This window comes from Leopardus geoffroyi, chromosome D2, assembly GCF_018350155.1.
Source record: "Leopardus geoffroyi isolate Oge1 chromosome D2, O.geoffroyi_Oge1_pat1.0, whole genome shotgun sequence".
Classification (NCBI taxonomy): Eukaryota; Metazoa; Chordata; class Mammalia; order Carnivora; family Felidae; genus Leopardus; species Leopardus geoffroyi.
The window spans coordinates 33,446,994-33,471,998 of record NC_059334.1 but is presented as its reverse complement, the minus strand read 5'-3'; the positions used below and the strand labels follow the sequence as shown (position 1 = coordinate 33,471,998).

Below are 25,005 nucleotides of genomic sequence, written 5' to 3'. Positions count from 1 at the left end.
TTAACTGTGACGTGTGAGTTTTTCTTGACATTGTTTTTGATTTGTTTTGTTTTGTTTTGTTGCCATTGGATGAGCCTTGCATTTCACCCTGAGCGACCAAGCTCAGCAAATGTATTTTCTTGTGCTAAAGGCCACAGTCAAGGCAGATGCCCATCTTTAGAGACTTTGGAACTTCTCTCACTGGAACCAGAGTCATGATATACATATTGTGAAACTAAAGTCAGCATGCGTTTCAACTCATTCTTTGGTGGGAAGCAATGGTTTGGTTTATTTCTTGTGTTAACTTGGGTTTTTTGGCTTTGTTTTTAAGATAAAATTGTGGCTCAGAATAGCACCCCCTGTTGGCTTACCTCCTACACAGTCAGCTCCAGTTAGTACAGGCAATGTGAGAGAGCAGGGGAAGTGAAAACACTACTTTTCCCTCAACATTTTATTATGAAAAATTTCAAACACTGGGGCTCCTGGGTGGCTCAGTCAGTTAAACATGCGACTTGGGTTCAGGTCATGATCTCACAATTTGAGTTCAAGCCCCACATTGGGCTGTGTGCTGACAGCTCAGAGCCTGGAGCCTGGTTCAGATTCTGTGTCTCCCTCTCTCTGTGCCCCTCTCCCCCTCACACTCTGTCTCTCTCTCAAAAATAAATATTAAAATTGATTGAAACTTGTTTTATGGGCCCCAGATATAGTCAGTTTTTTGAAGAACATTTCAATACATTTGGAAAAAGTATATTCTGCACTTTTGAGTATAGTGTTGTAAAAATGTCAGGTCAAGGTGGTTGATAGTATTCAGATCTTCTAACTGACTTCTTTGTCTAGTTGCTCTTTCAGTTAGTGAGAGAAGGATGTTAAAATCTCCACATATCGTGCTTGCTTCCTCAGCACATACACTAAAATTAGACCAATACAGAGAAGATTAGCGTGGCCCCTGTGCAAGATGACATGTAAATTCATGAAGCATAAGAAAGGAAGGAAGGAAGGAAGGAAGGAAGGAAGGAAGGAAGGAAGGAAAGAAGGGAAGGAGGGAGGGAGGAAGGGAGGGAGGAAGGAAGGAAGGAAGGAAGGAAGGAAGGAAGGAAGGAAGGAAAGAAGGGAGGGAGGGAGGAAGGAAGGGAGGGAGGAAGGAAGGAAGGAAGGAAGGGAGGAAAGAAGCAGGGAGGGAGGAAGGGAGGGAGGAAGGAAGGAAGGAAGGAAGGAAGGAAGGAAGGAAGGAAAGGAGGGAGGGAGGAAAGAAGGGAAGGAGGGAGGGAGGAAGGAAGGGAGGGAGGAAGGAAGGAAGGAAGGAAGGGAGGAAAGAAGGGAGGGAGGGAGAAAGGACGGAAGGAAGGAAGGAAGGAAGGGAGGGAGGGAGGAAAGAAGGGAGGGAGGGAGGAAGGAAGGGAGGGAGGGAGGAAGGAAGGAAGGAAGGAAGGAAGGAAGGAAGGGAGGGAGGGAGGGAGGGAGAGAGGAAGGAAGGAAGGAAGGAAGGAAGGAAGGAAGGAAGGAAGGAAGGAAGGAAGAGAAAAGAAAAAAAAAATCTCCACTGATAATGTGTGGATTTGTCCATTTTTCCTTTAAGTGATGTCAGTCTTCGCATCCTGAATTTTGAGCTCTGGCATTAAGTGTACACACACATTGATTAGGATTATTATGCTTTCCTGATCAATCGATCCTATTATCATTAGAAATGTTCCCTTTATCTTTAGTAAGACCCCTTTTCTTGAAATTTGCTTTTTCTGATATTGGTATGATTGCTCCAGCTTTTTTTATGGTTATTATTTGCATGATATGTCTTCCTTTATGTTGCACTTAATCTGTGTCTTTAGAGTGCACCACTTCTAGACATATTGTTGGACCTCCTGGCCTTTTAGGTGTATATATATCTCTCTTTGCGTTTTTTATCTTAATGGTTTCTCTAGAAATTATAACATTTCACGGTTCACTTAAAGTTAATATTGTGCCACTTCAAGTGAAACGTTAGGGGCGCCTGGGTGGCTCAGTTGGTTAAGTGTCCCAATTCTTGGTTTCAGCTCATGTTGTGATCTCAGGGTCGTGAGGTGGTCGGGAGATTGAGCCCCACATCAGGCTCCGTGCTGGGCATGGAGACTGTGTAAGATTCTTTCTCTCCCTCTGCCCCTCCTCCGTTCATGCTTGCACCATGCGCATGTGCATGCACTTTCTCTCTCAAAAAAAAAAAAAAAAAGGAACTTGCAATAATACTGTTCCATTTACCATGGCCCTATGTTTCATGCTTTAGTTGTCATTTGTATTTCATCTGTGTATGTCATAATCCCTACAATACAACATGAGGATTTTTGCTTTGAACAGTTTTCTTTTAAGAAATTAGGAGATGGGGCGCCTGGGTGGCGCAGTCGGTTAAGCGTCCGACTTCAGCCAGGTCACGATCTCGCGGTCCGGGAGTTCGAGCCCCGCGTCGGGCCCTGGGCTGATGGCTCAGAGCCTGGAGCCTGTTTCCGATTCTGTGTCTCCCTCTCTCTCTGCCCCTCCCCCGTTCATGCTCTGTCTCTCTCTGTCCCAAAAGTGAATAAACGTTGAAAAAAAAAAATTTAAAAAAAAAAAAAAAAAGAAATTAGGAGAAAAATAATCTTTTATACTTACCCACTTTTACCATTTACTCGTATTTACCACTTTGAGTACTTTTCATTTATTCCTGAGTATCTAAATTTTTATCTGATACCACTTCTTATCAGTATGAAGAACTTATTTAGTCATTCCTTGTGGTACAGATCTACTAGCAATGAATTCTCTTAGATTTGGTTGATCTGACAATGTCTTTATTTCACTGTTGGGTACTACAATGTGTAAGTTTTAAACCTCTCCAAAACACTGACTGAGGTTTTATAAACACAGTCTTGCTTATTCGGCACTTTTTGGTGGATTCCTTAAGATTTTCTAATATAAGATGATGCCATCTGCAAATGGAGATTATTTTACTTCTTCCTTTCCAAACTGAATCCTTTTACTTCATTTTCTTAATCCACAGCTTTTTTTGTTTGTTTATTTTATTTTTTGAGATAGAGACCAGGCCCAAGTGGGGGAGGAGCAGAGAGAGAGAGGGAGACACAGAATCCGAGACAAGCTCCAGGCTGTGAACTGTAAGCACAGAACCCGATGCAGGGCTTGAATTCACGAACCCCGAGATCATGACCTGAGCCAAAGTTGGATGCTTAACCGACTGAGCCATCCAGGCTCCCCATAATCCACAGCTTTTTTGAAAAACAGTTGCTTATTTGCTTTTTTGTTTATTTAAAATAATACCTCTTCTGACTTTTGTAGAATCCCTTGAAAAAAATTAATGATATTACAGAAGGTATGTATGTATGTGTAATATCACAGAGTTATTTCTCTAGAATAGCTTTGGTTCTATTGCTCTGTTTCACAAAACGGATTGGACAGCATCTGACTATCCAAAGATATAAGACTTAAAGTGATCACTTATTGTAAAATAAAAATTAATAAGTTCCTCTTTATATTTGCATGCCTTTTTTGAAGAGCTCAACTAAAGACAGTAGAATTGCTTTAAAGAACAGTTATCTAGGATGAATCACTGTCTGTGTTAAAATTATATGGTATATAAAATAGAATGATTCAGAGTAGTGGTGGCAAAGGAAAGTTCAACCTAGTGGTTAAAAAAAAAATAGTGTTTCTTTCAAATGACTTCAGGCCATTTCCTGGGATGTTTAGTCTCCATATAATCCATGCCTCATTATCCTTGCTATTTAATAGAGGCAGTATTACAAATTATACAGTCACATCTAACATCCAGATATATGTTTGGCTTTGAGATGTATGATATTTAGCATTTGTTTTGACTTTCTTGGTTTGTTTTATCTATGTAACTTTGGATCCCTGAGTGCAAAACGATAGCTATCTAGGAGAAACTGGCCTAGATTCATACTAAGTAGCAGGGAGAAGCCAAGTGAATTCATTTCCTAAGGCTGCCATAACAAATTACCACAAACATGGGGATTTAAAAAACAGAAACTTACCCTCCCACAGTTCTGAAGGCCACAAATCCAAAGTCAAGATGTTAGCAGAGCCATGCTCCCTCTGAAGGCTCTAGGGGAGAGTCCTTCCTTGCCTTTTCTGGTTCATTGTGGTTCTGGTCACTCCTTGGCTTGTCTTCACATAGCCTTCCCCTCCTTCTACTTCCATATCTTTCTTCCGTATATCTCTTGAAAGGGTACTTGTCATTGGATTTAGGGCCCACTTGGGTAATTCTTAGCCCAGATCTCATCTCAAGATCTTTAATTTAATTACATCTACAAAGACCCTCCTTCCAAACAGAGTCACATTCACAAATTCTAGGGGTTAAGATGTGGACATATCTTTTAGGGGGTCACTATTCAACCCACTGTAACTACCAAGAACTAAATATCACCCATATGTAGTCCACAAAGTAAAAACAAAATGGTTGGGGGGGGGGGGGGGGACAGGGGGACGCAGTAAATTTAAATTACTTTGAGAATATTTGTATTGTCTGTTTGAAAGCTTAAATTTTTTTAGAAACCTAATTATGCTGTTTACCTGGGTAACTTCTATTTAGCTTTCAAGTCTCAATTCAAATGTCACTTCCTCAGAGAGGCCTTCCCTAACTACTCCACATAAATTATAAACACTAACTATATTGTCTGTTGTTCTTATAATTTAAAAAAAAAAAGAGGCATTAGCCTAAAATCTTCTGCCTTTACTATTATCATCAATTCCTATCCATAAATTATGGACAAAGGCTTTAATTTCCACAAATATGGCTAATCAGACAGAGACCACTAACGACAATATATTTTATATGATAGGTGCTCAATAAATACTTACTGAGTTATTCACCACCTATCCAGAAGCTAAAAAAAAAAAAAAACTGCATTATCCTTGGTTTCTTGCTCTCTCTCCCCCGCATTCATTTTTTCACTAAATCTTTGTCTCTCTACTTCCAAAGCATATCCTGCCTCTGACTCCATTTCTCCATCTCCCCTGCTAAAGCCCTAGTCTGTCTATCCAGGCTGACAGGGTTCCATATGTCATGGCCCTTGTATACTCTCTGAGTCCATCAAATATCACTTTCTTCTCAGTTCACTCCCCTCCACATTGTTCTTTGTTTATTTTCTAAATATACCAAGTTCATTCCCACCTGAAGGCCTTTGTTATAGCTGTTCCTTCACCTCAAGTGCTCCTTCCCATGATCTCTGTGTCTTTGGGCCCCTGTGATTCAGTTTTCATATAACTCACTTCCTTCCCATTCTAAAGTAACTCCATCAGCCTGTGTCATAGTAATTGTCACTACTTGATATTTTCTCATGTGTTTATGTGTTTTGTTATCTGACTCTGCTCATTAGCATGCTTATCTGTCTTGTTCATGGATATATTCCCTACGCCTAGGACAATACCTGGGATACAGTATACATTTTACACATATTTGACCAATAAATGAATAAGTTAATAAACATATTGATGGATATAAATAAGATGTTGGATCTCGAGCCAATAAACCCTCAACTTTCACAATAGACCCAGAGAGCAAACTGATGCTATTAATTCATTGTGTTCTTCTGTAATCCCTATCTTTTAGATTTGGCATATATTTCACCTTCTTGGAAACCTAAAAGGGTGATACCAGTCATGTTAACTGTTTATGTACCAGCACGTGCATGGAAAGACTAGTGTGTGTTCAGCCATCCTTGCCAAGTTCGCTCACCCTGCCAGATGTGCCTGTCCTCAGTAGCCTTTCCTTGTACTTTCCCCTTTGCTTTCAAACCTTCCTAATCCTGGCAGTCCTACTGGTGATGTTTCCACTGGTTTGAGCTCTACCCGAATTCTCCCTCTGCAGAATCATGTGATTTTACTGCTAAGACGAAACTTGGAAGAAGGGTAGAAAAGTGTCGTGGTTAAGAACACAGGTTCTGAAGTCATATTGTCTGGGGTTTAAGCTCAGCTCCATCATTAAGCTAGCTGAGTTGCTCTGGGCATTTTCTAAATTCAGTCTCTATGTTTTTAAAATCAGGATAATGACACCTACCTCATAGGTTATTAAACTTGTACCTATCATGCAGTGACTGTTTAATAAACGTCAGCTGCTTTCATTATGAAGTTGATGTAAACCAGTTAGGTGTGGTTCTCCACTTGTTCAACTAGCAGCACAGATACTGTGCTGGGTTCTACCCTCGAGAAGCTCGCAGTTTTGTAGAGGAGAACGATAAGTATACAAGCTTTGCCAGTTTGGTGTGATAAGTCATGATTAGCCATAAGATTGAACGTGGATACTTTTAATACTTTCCCCACCCTACCAGGAGTGGGGAAAGAGTGGGTCAGGGGTAGAGACAGGATACTTTGGTCTGCCTGCGGCTCATAGTCTCAGCTGCCTTCATTTTTTCCCAAAAGGTTAGGACCTTCAGAAATTGGCACCTTTTAGAGGCCCTGGAACTGTCTCTTCCTTGGCTATTTTAGAGCTTGCAACCCTGTCTTTAGACATAATTTAGCACAGAATTTCCCAAACAGCACTGTGAAGAACACTATTTACTGCAATATGTTAATGGTTCTGTGGGTTTAAAAAAAAAAAAAAAAAAGTTCCATGGTTCAAGTAAGTTTGGAGAATGCAGAATTTCTTCCTGCAGCACTACTCCTGCCAACTCTTTAATATGCTAATGTGCATTATTAATCTCCAAGAGAGCCACATAGTTCCCAAACTTGATTTGCTCCAAAATGTCTTTTAACAACTTGCAGAGCTAATGGTCTTCAGAACAGTTTGAGAACCCAGGCGGGTGGCAGCTACAGATTCACAACATGACGGCATGATCCAGTCCCTCCAGAGTAAAAATAAGTAATTTCATTGAGGCTCTTTCTTTAGTTCTGTGTGGCCCATGTGGGAATAACACCTCCCAGGCAAGTGTGAAATGTCCTTGGTGAATTCTGACCATTTGAAGAAAGAACCTTTTTCCATGAAATAGTGTGTGTCTCCACAATAGGTCATCTCTTGTTTAGCACTTAAGAGGAAGTGGTTCTATTGCTCATTCGTGCACATACTGGGCGTAAAATTAGATATATAACCTCTCAGAGTGCTGTCTGAATGATTTACCTACTCTGCTGAAGAAGGTAATGAAAAACGGAACACGACTTCTTCCCTGATGACATCCTCTGATGGAAAAGTTAGAAATTGAATTGGAGCTCTAGAATGAGCTATGGTTTGTATAACATCAAATATTCTTACTTTTGGTGTGCCTGGCTGGCTCAGTGGGTGGAGCGCGTGACTCTTGACCTCAGGGTCATGAGTTCAAACCCCGTGTTGGGTGTGAAGCCTACTTAATAAAAAAAAAAAAAAAAAAGAGAGAGAGAGAGAGAGAGAGAGAGAGAGAATATTCTAACTCTTGCCAAGAGAATAAAAGGTTTCCAGGTATGGCGAAACCCCATTATAGAGCACCTCGGGATATTATAGATTTGGTGAACCTGTAGGTACAGTTGTGTCCCCTGTGTACTTTGAACTATAACACAGGAAAATAATCGCACAAATATAGTCCATGGGCTTTACTACTCATGCCCTACTTGGATTGAAAATCATAATTTATGACATGGTTGTCCTTATTTTTTTTTTAATTTTTTTAAGTTTATTTTTATTTATTTTGAGAGAGAGATAGAGAGCAATCTGGGGAGGGGCAAAAGGAGGGAGATAGAATCCCAAGTAGGCTCCACACTGTCAGCACAGAGCCTGAGGCAGGGCTTGGACTCACAAACCATGAGATCGTGACCTGAGCCAAAGTCAAGATCAGACACTTAACCGATTGAGCCACCTAGGCACCCCCTTAATTTCTTTTAATTTTTCTTTTTTGAGAGAGAGAGTGTGAGTGACGGAGGGGCAGAGAGAGGGGGAGACAGAGGATCCCAAGTGAGCTTTCGCTGAGAGGAGCGAGCCCAGGTCTCGAACCCACAAACCATGAGATCATGACCTGAGCCACAGTCAGACACTCAACCAACTGAACCACCCAGGTGCCCTGTCCTTAATTTTTTATAGTCATTCTATACATACATTTTACCTTATTGTCTGACAGCCAAGAGAATAACTAATAAAGCCTGTAGCATAATTCCTACAGGATGCTCTTTGCATCCTCAGGTATTTTTTTGAAGTATCAGTCATATCAAATGATCTCAGTTGCCTTTATCTCCAAAGTGACCTGGATGGCATAGATGACCTTTAAGAATCTTTGTGGCTTTGATATTCTTTGAGCCTATTATTTTGAATGAGTAAAGGAATCTTAGTCTTTTGGTGTTTAGGTCCCTACTGGGTTGTTGGGGAAGTTAGAAATTAGTAATGGAGTAAATTCTAACACACAACAAACTCCTGTATTCTGAACAACTGTCTTTAACAGATAAGCTGCCACTCTCTCCTGAGCCCTAAGAATCCTATAGCATTGTCATTTTGAGGACTACAAGGCCATCACGCATCTGGAACACTAACAGCAACTATCATTTCATTGCAACTTCTGTCTGCCAGTCATAACTCTAAGTGCTTTTTGGACATTATCTCTCTTAATCCTTAAGACCTGAAAGGTAGTTGGTATTATCCCCCATTTTGTGGGTAAGGAAATATAAAATAAAGCAGCTTGCTCATTGTTACCCAGCTAAGGACATAGAGCCAGGATTCAAGCTCAGGCCTCTCTAATCCCAAAGTCTGTATATTCCTTCCACACCATCATGGTGTCTCTCAGTATTTCCCAAAATGCTGCTGGAATTTGAAACTCTTTGCTGAAACACAACCCTGAAGGCAGTGAAGTTTCACCATTTTGAACCATCCTTTTAAGTAGCTTAGGAAAAACAGGGTCTACACTATTTATTTCCAGTTCCCTTTGACTAAGAGTAGAACACAGTCCTTTTGGTAAACTATGGCATTTTGGAGTCAGTGCCCTTCTCTTGAATATGAAATGTGACCTCACATTTTCCCCCTGCAGTTGTCTTGTCTGTTCAGGGCCAGGCTCTGCAGACATCCTCTGACATCTGTAGTGCATCCCTTATAGTGACATAGACTCTTAGAGTCGTTGTCTAATCTAGCTTCTTACCCCACATAGGAATGTCTTCTAGACACAGGTGTTCTTCACCTTTCTAACCATACTACTCTTCATGAAGAAACCAACACACAGAAGCCTAAAGTCACTTAAATAAGGTCATGTAACAAGAAAACAGAAGAGGAGGACACGTGTGTGTATACTACACTGGCTGGTTCTCCACATTGAAACATAGGATATACAGATGTGGACCTGTCAGATTCTAATAACCACCTCTACTCATTGGTGTGGCAATGCTTTGTTACACTTTTAGACACTGTCCTAACATCTAGCATTTATTGACAGTTAAGTATATGCATGAAATTTGGAAGTATGAATTTTGGTTTTAAACTCGAACTCGAGTTTGAGTCCCTGCTACTCATTAGCTTTGTGGCCTTGAACTTAAGTTCTCAAAGCCTCCGTTTCCTCATCTGTAGAATGGTGATAATAGAATATCACTTTGGGGCTATTGTGACAATTAATGAGACAATACTGTATTAGTATACCAGATTGAAAGTACAACTGTACCTGGATGCCTGTTCTGGTTTTCAGCCCCTAGATATTGTCTTTCTTCTGCCTGTTTATCTTATTAAGGAGCTTATAGACTGGAAACAATCTCTCCCAATATCGGAACTGAGCAAAAAGTTATTAAACAAAAAAGAAAAAGGGGCACCTGGGTGTCTCAGTCGGTTAAGCGACCGGCTCTTGATTTTGGCTCGGGTAATGGTCTCACAGTTCATGAGTTGGAGCCCGCATTGGGCTCTGCACTGACAGCACAGAGCCTGCTTGGGATTCTCTCTCTCTCTGCCCCTCCCTTGCGTGTACACGCACATGCTCTCTCTCCCTCTCTCTCTCTCAAAATAAATAAATAAACTTTTAAAAATTAAAAGATAAATCTACTTTAAAAAAATAAAAAATAAAAAGATTACCCTAGGAACTCGTGGGGCTTACTTTTGTTCTCTTAGGAAGTAGTATCTACTGCTTTTTTCAGTCACTTTTGAGATTCATATCAGTTTAGAAGTTATAAGTCATTAGCTTCTCCTAAGATTCATCATTCATCCCAAAATTCTTGAGACCATTGCTTTCAGCAGGCATTAATCTTACTTAAATTCTCTCTTCCTAGGAATATCTCACCCCTGTTAACATCTCTACTGTCCTCAGCATTCAAGGGGGAGTTTTCACTAGACCATAAAATTTTGAGGACAATGAACCTTGTTTTCCACATCTTTGTGTCCTACTCTGATCCTAGAACAATTCTTTATATATAGTAGATGTTCATTTAATGTTGAATAAACAGATGGATTAATTCTAATGGTCATATCCTGGACAGGATGCGGAAATGCTCTATTAAAAGCCTAGTGTGATGGGGAGAGTGATAGAGAACTGTATCACCCTTCCATGTCATTCATTTTCTTGATCCCACGGTCAAGTCACTTCTCTGACCCTCAGGTTAGAGTGATACTAAGTATCTCCAAAAGTTCTTCCAGATTTGAAATTCTTGCACTCTAATTAAATCAGTTTTTTACTGAATGTAGTAATGTTTTAATGGACATGTTATAGCCTAAAGTTATATCCAAATTTGTGTGAAAATGAACTAACATAATTATCAGTCACATTGGAAATCAGAGCAGTGCTGTTCAATTCCCAAAAGCAGGGTGGCAGTTTTAATTTATTTTCTTGTTAAGAAATTTAAAACTTAATTAGACTTTGGCCAGTGTATCTAAAGATCTAATTTGTGGAACTTGGTATAGTAGTTGCAGAAGAGGGATAGTTCTGTAAAAGGTCCCTAAAATGAGCCCAGCTGTATATGAAGTATGATTCCAGGAACCTCAGAAGGACATTCCCAACCATAAATACCTTCTCCACTTCGCTTTCGTGCTGCATAACACAATAATACAAATTTAGCAGCTTAAAACAACACTTATTCATTACCTCAGTTTCTATGAGTCAGAGTCTGGGCACAGCACAGCTGGCTTCTCCACTCGGGTCCTAACAAGGTTTCAAGTGTAACAGGTGTCAGAAGGGCTGTGTTCTCATCTGCCGGTCAGGGCCCTCTTCTACACTTTTTTAGGTTCTTGGCAGAATTCAGTTTCTTTCGGTTGTAGGCCTTTTCCTTGCTGGCTGCCAGCTGGGGATCAGTCTCAGGGGGCCGCTGCAGTTCCTTGCCCTGTGACCCCCTCCCCTCACAACATGGCAGCTCACTTCTTCACAGTCAGCAAGAGACTCTCTTTCCCCAGTGTGCTGAATTGCATTCTTTTATTATATAATTGTAATCTTGGGAGTGACCATCCCATTACCTTTTCCATATAAAGTAAGTTAATCCCACAAGTGGTATCCCATTATATTCACAGATCCTGCTCTCATTCAAGGAGAGGAGATTAGAGAGGATATATATATATACCAGACGGTGGGCATGTTGAGGACTGTCTCAGAATTCTGCCCACCACGCCAGCCGTAATTCCAGAAATTCACACCTTTACGTTCATTCTTTGAAGACTTCTGAAGATCTGGACATTTTAACTGATTTAAGCCATGTTATCTAAAAAATAACATGGCAGCCATAAAATTTTAGTGTGAGAAGGGAGCTTGGAGATCATTTAAACCCTTCCTTTGGGGGCACCTGGGTGGCCCAGTCGGTTAAGTGTCTGGCTCTTGGTTTCAGTCCAGGTTACAATCTCATGGTTCAGTTCGTGAGTTCGAGACCCTCGTGCAGAGCCTGCTTGGAATTCTCTCCCACTCTCTCTCTCTTCCCCCCCCCCCGCCATGCGCATGCTCTCTCTCAAAATAAATAAGTAAACTTTTAAAAAGTATATAAATAAATCCTTCCTTTATTGTTATCTCCTCATTTACACATGAAGGAAATGACTTGCTCAGATCACAGCTAGTGTGACACAAAACTGAGAGCAGAGATTCGGGTTCACTGACTTTCATACCGTTGTTCTCTTTGGTACATGGCACCCACTGCTGGAGAAACCTAGAGAATTTTGTAGGAGACTCAGTGCTTATATGTGAAAGTGGAAATAGGGAAAAGTTCACAGCAAACCATATGAGAGAACATCCCCCAGACAGGCTTAGCATAAAAGCGGGAGTAGGAATGTCACAAAGATGTGTGGGGAACAGGTTATGTGGAAAAAAGCTCCTATTTTATAAATTCTCTTAAAGTTTGTGGGAGGCAAGCCCTGTGCTTCAGCTCATCATTGCATTTTGTGAAAAACATTTATATGTGAAGAGGAATGTTGGCCAGGATTCCATTCATTTAAGACAAAGTCATCAGTGTTTAAAATTATTCATGATGAAGGCAAGGAAGCTCAAGTTCTGAAAGAAATATTTGCTTTATGAGGCAGTTTCTCTGCAGAGACTTCATTTATCTTCCCAAATTTAAAGTCACTTAGCAATTCTAAAGATTGATTCTGACTTAACTACATTACTTTGAATATATTGTGATTTAGTAAAATTATATAAGTGCCCCAAGGAGGAAGAGCACTGCTCTGGGGATTCATGATTACCAGTGGGAGAAAGAGGAGTGTGGGGATAGGATAAACTGCCCCAAATCCACATAAATAGATGAGTAAGGACAAAATGGGCCAACATTCCATCCCACTGGGAAAAGAATCAGAAAGAAATTCCACCAACTAAGGAAGTATAGAGACTAGTATTTATTGCAAGCCCTGCTTGTGGGGGGACTTTAAGGGTTGCTGCCCTTAGAAGCCTCTGAAGCTTTCATAAAGCACTTGTAAAGGTGGACAGTATTTCGCCTTTTATATAATTTCAGCAAGCCAAATTAAAAAAAAAAATTTTTTTAATGTTTACTCATCTTTGAGAGAGAGAGAGTGGGGGAGGGGCAGAGAAAGAGGGAGACACCGAATCCGAAGCAGGCTCCAGGCTCCGAGCTGTCAGCACAGAGCCCAACACGGGGCTCGAACTCACGAACCGTGAGATCATGACCTGAGCTGCAGTTGAACGCTTACCCGACTGAGCCACTCAGGCGCCCCTCAGCAAGCCGAATTTTAAATATATCAGTTGCTCTGTCTTTAGCTATCAGAGATCTGGACTCTGTTGAAGCTGACGACTATAGTCCACCAAGGAAGTAACTTTGTAAACGGATGGGGAATAAAAGGTGCCTCCACCTTGGGGCACCTGGGTGGCGCAGTCGGTTAAGCATCCGACTTCAGCCAGGTCACGATCTCGCGGTCCGTGAGTTCGAGCCCCGCGTCGGGCTCTGGGCTGATGGCTCAGAGCCTGGAGCCTGTTTCCGATTCTGTGTTTCCCTCTCTCTCTGCCCCTCCCCCATTCATGCTCTGTCTCTCTCTGTCTCAAAAATAAATAAACGTTGAAAAAAACAAAAACAAAAAAAAGGTGCTTCCACCTCAAGATGGAGGTTAGGATAAATTAGGCACTGGTTAAATGAACGATGTATCCCATCGGTAGAGTACTGTGCAGCTGTTAAAAAAGAAACTGTGTCTGTACTGGTATGGAATTCTTTCTAAGATACATTGTTAAACGAGAAAAGCAAAACCATATATTTAGTATACTACCGTTTGGGGAGGAAGAAATTAAAAGTGAATATTTGATTTTATATCCATATTTCTGGGAAAACTAAAGATATTGGTTGCCTCTGGACAGCTAGGTAAATGTATTACCTAATGAAAAGTGACTTTTTCAAATAGAAAGAATGAAACTTTAAAGAGTCAAAGAGGCAAAAGCAAGTGAATATGGGAAATTGGTCTCCAAATAAGAACTGGCTTTGGTTATACAGATTTCCTTGCAAACAGCCTTGACTGGCCGTCTGTAAAATCTGTCGTGATGTTCTCACCACCCTCTATGCTTTCTGTTCTAGCTCCCTAGTCAGGTGTTAGCATCCCTTCATGCTTTCAGTACTTTACTCAGACTGACTTCCCCACCTCCCACCCCACATCACCCACTACCACACGTGCACAAGTCTGGAGAGTCGTCTCTTTAATCCTTTAGAATTAAAAATGTACCTCTTCCCAAATATACACTATTCGACTGTAATCCATGTGTCTATCAATATGTCTGATATTTTTCCTATTCACTTCTCAATCTTAATGATATATATGGTCTCCACTACTAAACTGGGTGTGTCAGCTGAAATCCCTACCTAACGGTGCTGGTAGAAATGCTTGCCTTTTGTGGACAAAATATGATGAGGATTTTTGATGAAGCCAGATACAATAATGGGTAATGGCAATAAACCTTACTGTAAAGCAGTTGGTACTAGATTAAGCATGTAAGCCCATTGAAGCAGTCGTCTGGGCTGATGCTCTGAGGTTCAGAAAACCTGACTGCGGGTTTTCTCTGTGTTATGTGCTCGTATTCAGGAGCCAAGACCACCAGCAGCACCTCTGGCGAGTGGGCGACCTGAGCACGCAGAGGGGGTCAGCCTGCCTGCAGCTTCAGAGCACCATGCAGGACAGAGAACTGTTACCATGTTCATTATTAGTGTGCCGCATTGCTCTTGGCTCCTTAAATTGCTAGTTCCCTTGAATGCTGTCCTTCCCGCCTCCCCTGCCCTCCAGAATCTGGTTGAAATGTGTATGTTGTATTAGCCAAAGTTATCTTGGAAGAAGATACAAAATAAAGGACAAGTGTCTTTAAGGGAAAACCCTTCCCCCTATCGCCACCCCCAACCCCAAAGCCATCTAGGGACTGACTTAAGAAACTAAGGCATCTGTATCATCATCCTTTCCAGGGCTGAAGCAGAAATGTCTCCTCCCCTCACTTAACCTTGGCAGTCGCAAGCCAGCTTTTCATTTTCTCTGCTGCAGTCCAGGAAGGCAGGAATAATCACATGGCCACACAGCTAGAGACTGTCAGCCCAACTTGGCGTATCACCTTTCCAAACACCTTTGCAATTAGGAAGAGACAGGCAGCTCCTAACTGGGTCACGCGCTTCATAGCTGTATCTGTGCATTAGAGGCGACCGTGGGGAAGAACTCCCAGGGCCGCCTCTGTTGTACATGTTTTTCGTTGGGTTGCAGTTTAATAAACCTTTTAAGTTGTCCCTGAAATCATCAGTGTAAGTTCCAAGGGAATGCTCATGTCTTCCAACATGTAGGGCAATCAGAGCTGTGATCAAACTATAATGCTGACTCCTCACACCCCCCAGCTATTCAGTTATTCACCCCCACCCGCTAGGACTGAGCATTCTCCAGTTCAGCATTTCTTTCATCTGAGTTGTCTCTGTTCGTTAGGGTGACACGTTCATGGGGGAACTAGTATTGTCCACATAAGGGTTCAAGTAGACCCAGTGTGTATAGGGAAAATATCATCGGGCTGTAAGTCAAGAGACCTAGATTCTAGACCTAGTTCTGCTGCCAGCTAGCTGTGTGACCCTGGGCGGGTTTTTAACTTCTCTAGATTTCACACTTTTCTCTGAGGCTTCCTCTAGTTCTACGATTATCTGATTCCAAGTGGGTATCTGGGCCCTTATCCCTCCAGAACTCTCCCTTCTTCTGTTTGACTGTTGTGGCAAATAATTTTATGTAATGTAGCTTCTGACGTTATAGTCACACAGACTCAGCATATGTTCTTTCTACTGTTGAACTGTCCAGTTATGGACCATGCCAGAGAGTAAACTGGGGACCTGGCACAACTCGGATTCTGCCTGGACTTTCCAAAAGGCCGAAGGATACCCCGTTTTTGAGAGCCAGTTGAGCCCACTTCTGCCCTATCCCAACCTAGTAGAAATCACCCAATCTCAAGTCCATCTGCTGTTCAGGCAGCCGGGCCACACTTGTTCCACATTTGGAAACACAGACCTTCTCCAGGGTGAGTTCATGTTCCATGTAGACATCTTTCAGATTAGAAACTAGAATCCCAGCCATCAATCAATTAGCATCATCACATGATAGAGACCCAGATTCCAATACCAATACCTGGTCTACATGGGGCGGTCAGACCTGGGCAGGGCGCTGGGGGTGGAGAGATGTTCTGCTTGCTGTGATTTAATTATGACTTCCTGGTTTGGGGATGTGGAAGCAAATGTGAATAAGCCAACTCTCAGGACCAGCTGTCAAGCACATGGCTTGTAATCTGCTGTCACCCTGCTTGTCCCAAGAGCTCTCAGTTTGACCGTTCACCAGCTAGTCAAATATTTGTTTCCTCCACTGCTCTGATTCACACCCCTGGGACCTGAGGGTCTTGGATGGGGAAAGGGCACCCCACCTAGGTTGTTTGCTGGCTGCTAGCATCCCAGTGATTTGAGTTACAATGACTCAGCAGCCCTGGTTTTTCCCCCTATAGTACAAATGGTGTCAGAGCCCTCTCCAAGTGAGATGGAATGTAATCTCTAACTGTTCTGTCAAGAGATGGCATTTGGAATGAGGCATTCCTGCTGATGGTCTCCCAAGGCCCCTATTCTACAACCACTTAGTACTGCTTTAATGAGTTTTTCACTAAAAATTGTCAAGAGTTCTCACTGACATCCTTGGATATTATTATTTTAGTTAATGGCTTATTTAGAGGAAAAGGCCTGTCTTCATGGGGAGAAGGATGGGCACGTGAATATCAAGAGGAATCAACATTAGGCACTCTGCCCTGAGAGAATGGAAGGAACTGGGAAAGAGAAAAAGAGGCTAGTCATCAGTGATGATGGAAGTGTGGGATTGATGTGAAATGCAGGAAAAGGAACGGTTAATAAACAAGTGCTCCTGTGTATCTAATACTAAACAGGTTTTGATCCATTTCTTAGAATACATTTCTCAGAACATACTGCAAAGGGTAATTCTCAGGCACAGTTTGAGAGCATCCAGTTTCTTCTGATCTGATTCTGTTTCCACTGGGCAATCTTCTGAGGCGAATTGAGTTTCCTTCATAGATTTTCCAACTGACAAGCATAATAACCAGCTGTTATCATTTTAGTTCTCTTAACAGTTACTATTCTCGTGGTAAATTGGCCTGCTGATTTCTGTTCCTTCCCTAGGCAGTTTAGTTAGTGGGAATCAATTCTTCCTGGGTCAGCAGGGAAAATCAAGTGTCTAGACCCACAAGGTGGAGTTTTTTTTTAAGCCTAGAAGTTCTTCAGTGGTGCAGAGTTTCCACCTCCTCCTTGAGCAGTTAAACCACATCTCACGAACCTCCACTGAAATAGCTTCTGCTTCAGTCTTTCAGTTCCAAGGGACATTTGTTCCTCCTTCACCCTAACTCACATCCCGGTGCAGGATGAGAAAGCTGGCTCTTCCCGCCCTCCTGGGCAGCCGTCCCCCTCAAGCCAGAGGCTTTGAACACCAAGGCGTCGCCTACAGCTTTGTTCTAGCCTCCGGCACACAGATCCTCAGCTATCTGTATCCCTCCCTCCAGATTCTAGAAAACAGCAATAAACTGTTCTTTGCGCTACTAACTCACCTCAGCCGTTATCTTGTGGCATCCCTTCATAAGAATATAAAAAAATTCAATCTAAAGAGATCAGGCAGGGGTGCCTGGGTGGCCTCAGTAGGTTAAGCATCCAACTCTAGATTTTGGCTCAGGTCATGATCTCACGGTTTGTGAGTTCAAGCCCCGCGTCGGGCTCTGTGCTGACAGTGTGGAGCCTGCTTGGGATTCTCTCTCCCTCCCTCTGTCTCTGACCCTCCCTCTCTGTCCCTCCCCCACACTCGCTCTCAAAATAAATACACTTAAAAAACAAAATAAAGAGATCAAGTGACTTCATCAGGGTCACACAGCAAGGTGGTGGAGGAAGAGCCGGGACCAGAGCTCAGGTCTTGTGACTCCAAGCACAGTTTTCCTACCGCATCCCCTTGCACCTCCGCATTGCCCTGGCATTTGTGTCTGCTGACCTTGGCATATACCTCCTGACATGGAGGTGACAGGGGAAAAGTGAAAGGTCAAATGCAGAAGAAAATCACAGGAAAAAACTGAAGTTACAGGAATGAAATCAGCAGAGAAGGCACACTGACTCTAGTTCAAGTTCACACTGCTTCTGGATCAATCTAATCTGACGTTTAGAGGGAACACTTCATTGCTAAGTGATTGATAAGTAAAAATCCTTTTCTTTCCTCCAGGGTTTACCTCACTTAAGAGTGTGTCTGAAAAAAGGGAAAAAAGGGTATGTCTATAAGCAATAGCAGTGTATATCCATGCCACTCGATCAGGTTTGAGGACAGATGGGAGAAAAAGGCAGTGGAAATGGCCTAGCCCTTCCTGGCTTGTTTTTCATGAGAACCCCACACGATAGCCAGTGTTTAACAGTAAATGTGTCAGAAAAAGAGAAAATGGCAAAAGAGAAGAGATTTTCTGCTGAGGTCTGGAAGAAGAAAAACAAAAAAGGCTGAACTAGGGAGATGGGGGCCACTGTTATCCTGAGGGCACAGTTGGCAAAGGCAAAGTGGCCAGTGGAAGGCCCGGAGGGAGGAGGGGCCAGGAGCTCATCCGTGCAGGTACTTAGCTATCGATCAGTAACCAAAGGATGAAGCCTTAGTGTACAGACACAAGCCTCCTTATTCCCCACCTCCCATTTTTTTGCTGCCTGCTTATTCCCCTGACTTTTTATCATCAGATTCTTTCCTGCCAGCAGGAAATGCCAAGAAGGAGACTATTGTAATTTCAGGCATTCTTTGGTTTTTTTCAAGGCACTCTTACGGTAATAATTTATTAGGAAAGCCACCAGTGCATGCTCTAGACCATTAGAATCCCATCCTTAAATATCATGTAGATTTTCACCTTTTAAATTTTTACTTGTGGTGGGGCACCTGAGTGGCTCAGTCGGTGAAGCATCCAACTTTGCTCAGGTCGTGATCTCGCAGTTCATGGATTCAAGCCATGAACTGACAGCTCAGAGCCTGGAGTCTTCTTCTGATTCTGTGTTTCCCTCTCTCTCTCTCTGCCCCTCCCAGGCTCACACTCTGTTTCTCTCTCTGAAAAATAAATAAACATTTAAAAAAATTAAAAAATAAAAATAAATTTTCACTGTGGCAAAATATATATTAACATAAAAGATGCCAAGTAAGCCATTTTTAAGTGTACAAGTCACTGGCATTAATTACATTCATACTGTTGTACAATCATCACCACTATTTCCAAAACTTTTCCATCACCCCAAACAGAAAACCTGTCCCACTGACCACTAACTTCCTGCTCCCCCTGCCCCCAGCCCTGGTAACCCCTAATCCACTTTCTGTCTCTATGAACTTAATATCAGGCATTCTTACTTAACTATATATACCTCCTAAAATGTAGCAGCAGTAGAAAAGAAAGGACCCTGAGCTGAAAAGGAAAGGGGGTTTGGGGCTAAAAACTGAATTATCATTTTCTTAAATATGACTTAAATATAGTTGAGAACTTTTTATTATGACCGAGTACTTCTATCCTCCCAGACTGAGTACTTCTGTCTCCCCAGAGAAAGCAAAACAAAAGTCCTTCTGTTGTGCTAATTCAGCACCTTTCTTTCTTCTTTCAGTGACCATGCAGCAGGTGGCCAGGACAGTGGCTAAAGTGGAACTCTCAGACCACGTGTGTGATGTGGTGTTTGCACTCTTTGACTGCGATGGTGAGTGGCGCCCTCTGAAGCCAGGCGGGAAAACTGAGCCTGCCTGCCCTTGCTGTAGACACTGTTTATAATGGAGCCTAGCAGACAGCCCCAGGGTACTAATACCGACCTCTTCAGCTTACCCCTTTCTCACAGCAACAGCTCAGCCCTCAGCCTCATGACATTGAGAAACCTAACCCCAGGTCCTGGTTTGTGTTTTCCATTTCTTCTTATAATTCCAGTTTGTCTGTGGGCCGAAGTTAATTTATGACCACAAAGATCTTAAAAATGTAAACAAAAATATTAGACCCAACTTTGCTGCTTAGTAGATTAGGAGCACACGATTTGCAGTTATCTGAATGTGTCTAGAAAGAAGGTGGTGCCAGGTGTCTGGGTGGCTCAGTCAGTTGAGCATCCAACTTTGGCTCAGGTCATGATCTCGTGGTTGGTTGGAGCCCCGCATTGGGCTGTCTACTGTCAGCGTGGAGTCCTCTTTAGATCCTCTCTCCCCTTCTCTGTGCCCCTCCCCAACTCATGTGCACACTTGTGCACACACTCTGTCTCTCAATAAATAAACATTAAAAAAAGAAAAGAAAGAAAAGAAGGTGGTATTGATCTCTCCAAGGCACATTTCAGTCATTCACATTCCATGCTGGCCATCCAGCTCGCAGCGGTCTGCTGTGTCTGTGACCACTCCGTAGTTTAGCCCGGTTCAAAGATCCTGGTTCTGCTCTAGAATCATTTCTCAGCTGTTGCGCCTGACACAATACTACTACTAATAATATTCACAATAGAGGCTTACACTTTCTTTCAGTGCTTACTAAGAGCCAGGCATTGTGCTAAGCTGCTCGTGCAATCCTCTGACATAGGAACTCTTATTCAGCACATTTTCCAGATAAGGAAGCGGAGACTCAGAGAGGTGAGGTAATTTTCCCAGGATCACATAGGTGGTAGTAGATAGTGTAACCGGGATTTGAATCAAACCTGTGCTGCCTCCCTCTGTCCTATAGGATATCCACTGTTTGTTTCACAGCCAGGGTTCATTATTCATCTCCCTCTAGGAAGCGAGGCTAATGGAATCCAGGAACCAGGTCAGAAGTCCCCGCCTATGTGAACTTTTGTTCTGGTCCCAGCATAATGAATCACTCCGGCTTTTTCATTCCTTGTTTCAATGTGTTGTCATTACTGCATGTTACACTCTATTTCTGCATATGTGACCTAACTTCCCTATTAAATTGTGAGCTTTTTTTTTAAGTTTTTATCTTAATTCCAGTGAGTTAGCATACAGTGCATTATGAGTTCCAGGTGTACAATGTAGTGATGCAACACCTCCATACACCGCCCAGTGCTCATCACAAGTGCCCTCCTTAATCCCCATCACCTATTCCACCCGTCCCTCCACCCCCTCCTCTCTGGTAACCACAAGTTTGTTCTCTATAATTAAGAGTCTATTTCTTGCTTGTCTCTCTCTGTATATGTATATTTTTTTCCCTTTGCTTGTTTGTTTTGTTTCTTAAATTCTACATATGAGTAAAATCATATGGCATTTGTCTTTCTCTGACTGATTTCATTTAGCATTATACTCACTAGCTCCATCCATGTTGTTGCAAATGGCAAGATTCCATTCTTTTTTAGGCTGAATAATATTCCATAGTGTGTGTGTGTGTGTGTGTGTGTGTGTGTATACACACACACACTACATCTTCTTTATCCATTCATCAAGCGATGGACACTCAGGCTGCTTCCATATCTTGGCTATTGTAGATAATGCTGCTATAAATCGTGAACTTTTTAAGGGTCGTTACAAGTCCCCTGTTCACCTTTGAACCCCTCCCTAGGACCTCGAGTAAGTACTTTGCACATAACAGGTGTTCATTAACTTAAGTTACTGAAGTTATTAAGTTGAACTTGAGTTATTTAAACCTCCCATCTGCACCCACAACCTAGGTCTGAGTCAAAGAAAACTCCAGGGTTAGGACAAGAAGATGGCCTCACCTTCAGGTAGGCGTGGGTTATTCTCTAGTGCTGCCATGTCCAATATGATACCACTAGTTAAGTGTGACTATTTATTTATTTATTTATTTTTAATGTTTGTTTATTTATTTATTTATTTATTTCTTTTGCTCTTTTATTTATTTATTTATTTATTTTTAATATATGAAATTTATTGTCAAATTGGTTTCCATACAACACCCAGTGCTCATCCCAAAAGGTGCCCTCCTCAATACCCACCACCCACCCTCCCCTCCCTCCCACCCCCATCAACCCCCAGTTTGTTCTCAGTTTTTAACAGTCTCTTATGCTTTGGCTCTCTCCCACTCTAACCTTTTTTTTTTTTTTTTTTCTTTTTTCCTCCCCCTCCCCCATGGGTTCCTGTCAAGTTTCTCAGGATCCACATAAGAGTGAAACCAGATGGTATCTGTCTTTCTCTGTATGGCTTATTTCACTTAGCATCACACTCTCCAGTTCCATCCACGTTGCTACAAAAGGCCATATTTCATTTTTTCTCATTGCCACGTAGTATTCCATTGTGTATATAAACCACAATTTCTTTAAATTTTTTTTTTTTTCAACATTTATTTATTTTTTTTGGGACAGAGAGAGACAGAGCATGAACGGGGGAGGGGCAGAGAGAGAGGGAGACACAGAATCGGAAACAGGCTCCAGGCTCTGAGCCATCAGCCCAGAGCCCGACGCGGGGCTCGAACTCACGGACCGTGAGATCGTGACCTGGCTGAAGTCGGACGCTTAACCGACTGCGCCACCCAGGCGCCCCGATAAACCACAATTTCTTTATCCATTCATCAGTTGATGGACATTTAGGCTCTTTCCATAATTTGGCTATTGTTGAGAGTGCTGCTATGAACATTGGGGTACAAGTGCCCCTATGCATCACTACTCCTGTATCCCTTGGATAAATTCCTAGCAGTGCTATTGCTGGGTCGTAGGGTAGGTCTATTTTTAATTTTCTGAGGAACCTCCACACTGTTTTCCAGAGCGGCTGCACCAATTTGCATTCCCACCAACAGTGCAAGAGGGTTCCCGTTTCTCCACATCCTCTCCAGCATCTAGAGTCTCCTGATTTGTTCATTTTGGCCACTCTGACTGGCGTGAGGTGATACCTGAGTGTGGTTTTGATTTGTATTTCCCTGATAAGGAGCGACGCTGAACATCTTTTCAAGTGCCTGTTGGCCATCCGGATGTCTTCTTTAGAGAAGTGTCTATTCATGTTTTCTGCCCATTTCTTCACTGGGTTATTTGTTTTTCAGGTGTGGAGTTTGGTGAGCTCTTTATAGATTTTGGATACTAGCCCTTTGTCCGATATGTCATTTGCAAATATCTTTTCCCATTCCGTTGGTTGCCTTTTAGTTTTGTTGGTTGTTTCCTTTGCTGTGCAGAAGCTTTTTATCTTCATAAGGTCCCAGTAATTCACTTTTGCTTTTAATTCCCTTGCCTTTGGTGATGTGTCGAGTAAGAGATTGCTGCGGCTGAGGTCAGAGAGGCCTTTTCCTGCTTTCTCCTCTAAGGTTTTGATGGTTTCCTGTCTCACATTCAGGTCCTTAATCCATTTTGAGTTTATTTTTGTGAATGGTGTGAGAAAGTGGTCTAGTTTCAACCTTCTGCATGTTGCTGTCCAGTTCTCCCAGCACCATTTGTTAAAGAGGCTGTCTTTTTTCCATTGGATGTTCTTTCCTGCTTTGTCAAAGATGAGTTGGCCATACATTTGTGGGTCTAGTTCTGGGGTTTCTATTCTATTCCATTGGTCTATGTGTCTGTTTTTGTGCCAATACCATGCTGTCTTGATGATTACAGATTTGTAGTAGAGGCTAAAGTCTGGGATTGTGATGCCTCCTGCTTTGGTCTTCTTCTTCAAAATTCCTTTGGCTATTCGGGGCCTTTTGTGGTTCCATATGAATTTTAGGATTGCTTGTTCTAGTTTCGAGAAGAATGCTGGTGCAATTTTGATTGGGATTGCATTGAATGTGTAGATAGCTTTGGGTAGTATTGACATTTTGACAATATTTATTTTTCCAATCCATGAGCAGGGAATGTCTTTCCATTTCTTTAAATCTTCTTCAATTTCCTTCATAAGCTTTCTATAGTTTTCAGCATACAGATCCTTTACATCTTTGGTTAGATTTATTCCTAGGTATTTTATGCTTCTTGGTGCAATTGTGAATGGGATCAGTTTCTTTATTTGTCTTTCTGTTGCTTCATTGTTAGTGTATAAGAATGCAACTGATTTCTGTACATTGATTTTGTATCCTGCAACTTTGCTGAATTCATGTATCAATTCTAGCAGACTTTTGGTGGAGTCTATCGGATTTTCCATGTATAATATCATGTCATCTGCAAAGAGCGAAAGCTTGACTTCATCTTTGCCAATTTTGATGCCTTTGATTTCCTTTTGTTGTCTGATTGCTGATGCTAGAACTTCCAGCACTATGTTAAACAACAGCGGTGAGAGTGGGCATCCCTGTCGTGTTCCTGATCTCAGGGAAAAAGCTCTCAGTTTTTCCCCGTTGAGGATGATGTTAGCTGTGGGCTTTTCATAAATGGCTTTTATGATCTTTAAGTATGTTCCTTCTATCCCGACTTTCTCAAGGGTTTTTATTAAGAAAGGGTGCTGGATTTTGTCAAAGGCCTTTTCTGCATCGATTGACAGGATCATATGGCTCTTCTCTTTTTTGTTGTTAATGTGATGTATCACGTTGATTGATTTGCGAATGTTGAACCAGCCCTGCATCCCAGGAATGAATCCCACTTGATCATGGTGAATCATTCTTTTTATATGCCGTTGAATTCGATTTGCTAGTATCTTATTGAGAATTTTTGCATCCATATTCATCAGGGATATTGGCCGGTAGTTCTCTTTTTTTACTGGGTCTCTGTCTGGTTTAGGAATCAAAGTAATACTGGCTTCATAGAATGAGTCTGGAAGTTTTCCTTCCCTTTCTATTTCTTGGAATAGCTTGAGAAGGATAGGTATTATCTCTGCTTTAAACGTCTGGTAGAACTCCCCTGGGAAGCCATCTGGTCCTGGACTCTTATTTGTTGGGAGATTTTTGATAACCGATTCAATTTCTTCGCTGGTTATGGGTCTGTTCAAGCTTTCTATTTCCTCCTGATTGAGTTTTGGAAGAGTGTGGGTGTTTAGGAATTTGTCCATTTCTTCCAGGTTGTCCAATTTGTTGGCATATAATTTTTCATAGTATTCCCTGATAATTGTTTGTATCTCTGAGGGATTGGTTGTAATCATTCCATTTTCATTCATGATTTTATCTATTTGGGTCATCTCCCTTTTCTTTTTGAGAAGCCTGGCTAGAGGTTTGTCAATTTTGTTTATTTTTTCAAAAAACCAACTCTTGGTTTCGTTGATCTGCTCTACAGTTTTTTTAGACTCTATATTGTTTATTTCTGCTCTGATCTTTATTATTTCTCTTCTTCTGCTGGGTTTAGGCCGCCTTTGCTGTTCTGCTTCTATTTCCTTTAGGTGTG

At 41.9% G+C, this 25,005-nt stretch overlaps 1 protein-coding gene and 1 non-coding gene across 9 annotated transcripts in view; both read left to right on the top strand.

Annotated features, from left to right (window-relative positions):
- The window catches only part of MICU1 (mitochondrial calcium uptake 1), a 254,880-nt gene that overhangs the window by 223,189 nt on the left and 6,686 nt on the right, over nt 1–25,005 (top strand). For all 8 annotated transcript variants that reach the window (XM_045437716.1, XM_045437712.1, XM_045437718.1 and 5 more), the window contains one exon: nt 19,438–19,527. In XM_045437716.1, coding sequence (XP_045293672.1) covers nt 19,438–19,527 — 90 coding nt within the window. The remainder of the gene's footprint in view (nt 1–19,437; nt 19,528–25,005) is intronic.
- LOC123577578 lies at nt 864–969 on the top strand. The gene has a single exon (XR_006701936.1). It is a non-coding gene; the product is annotated as a U6 spliceosomal RNA (small nuclear RNA).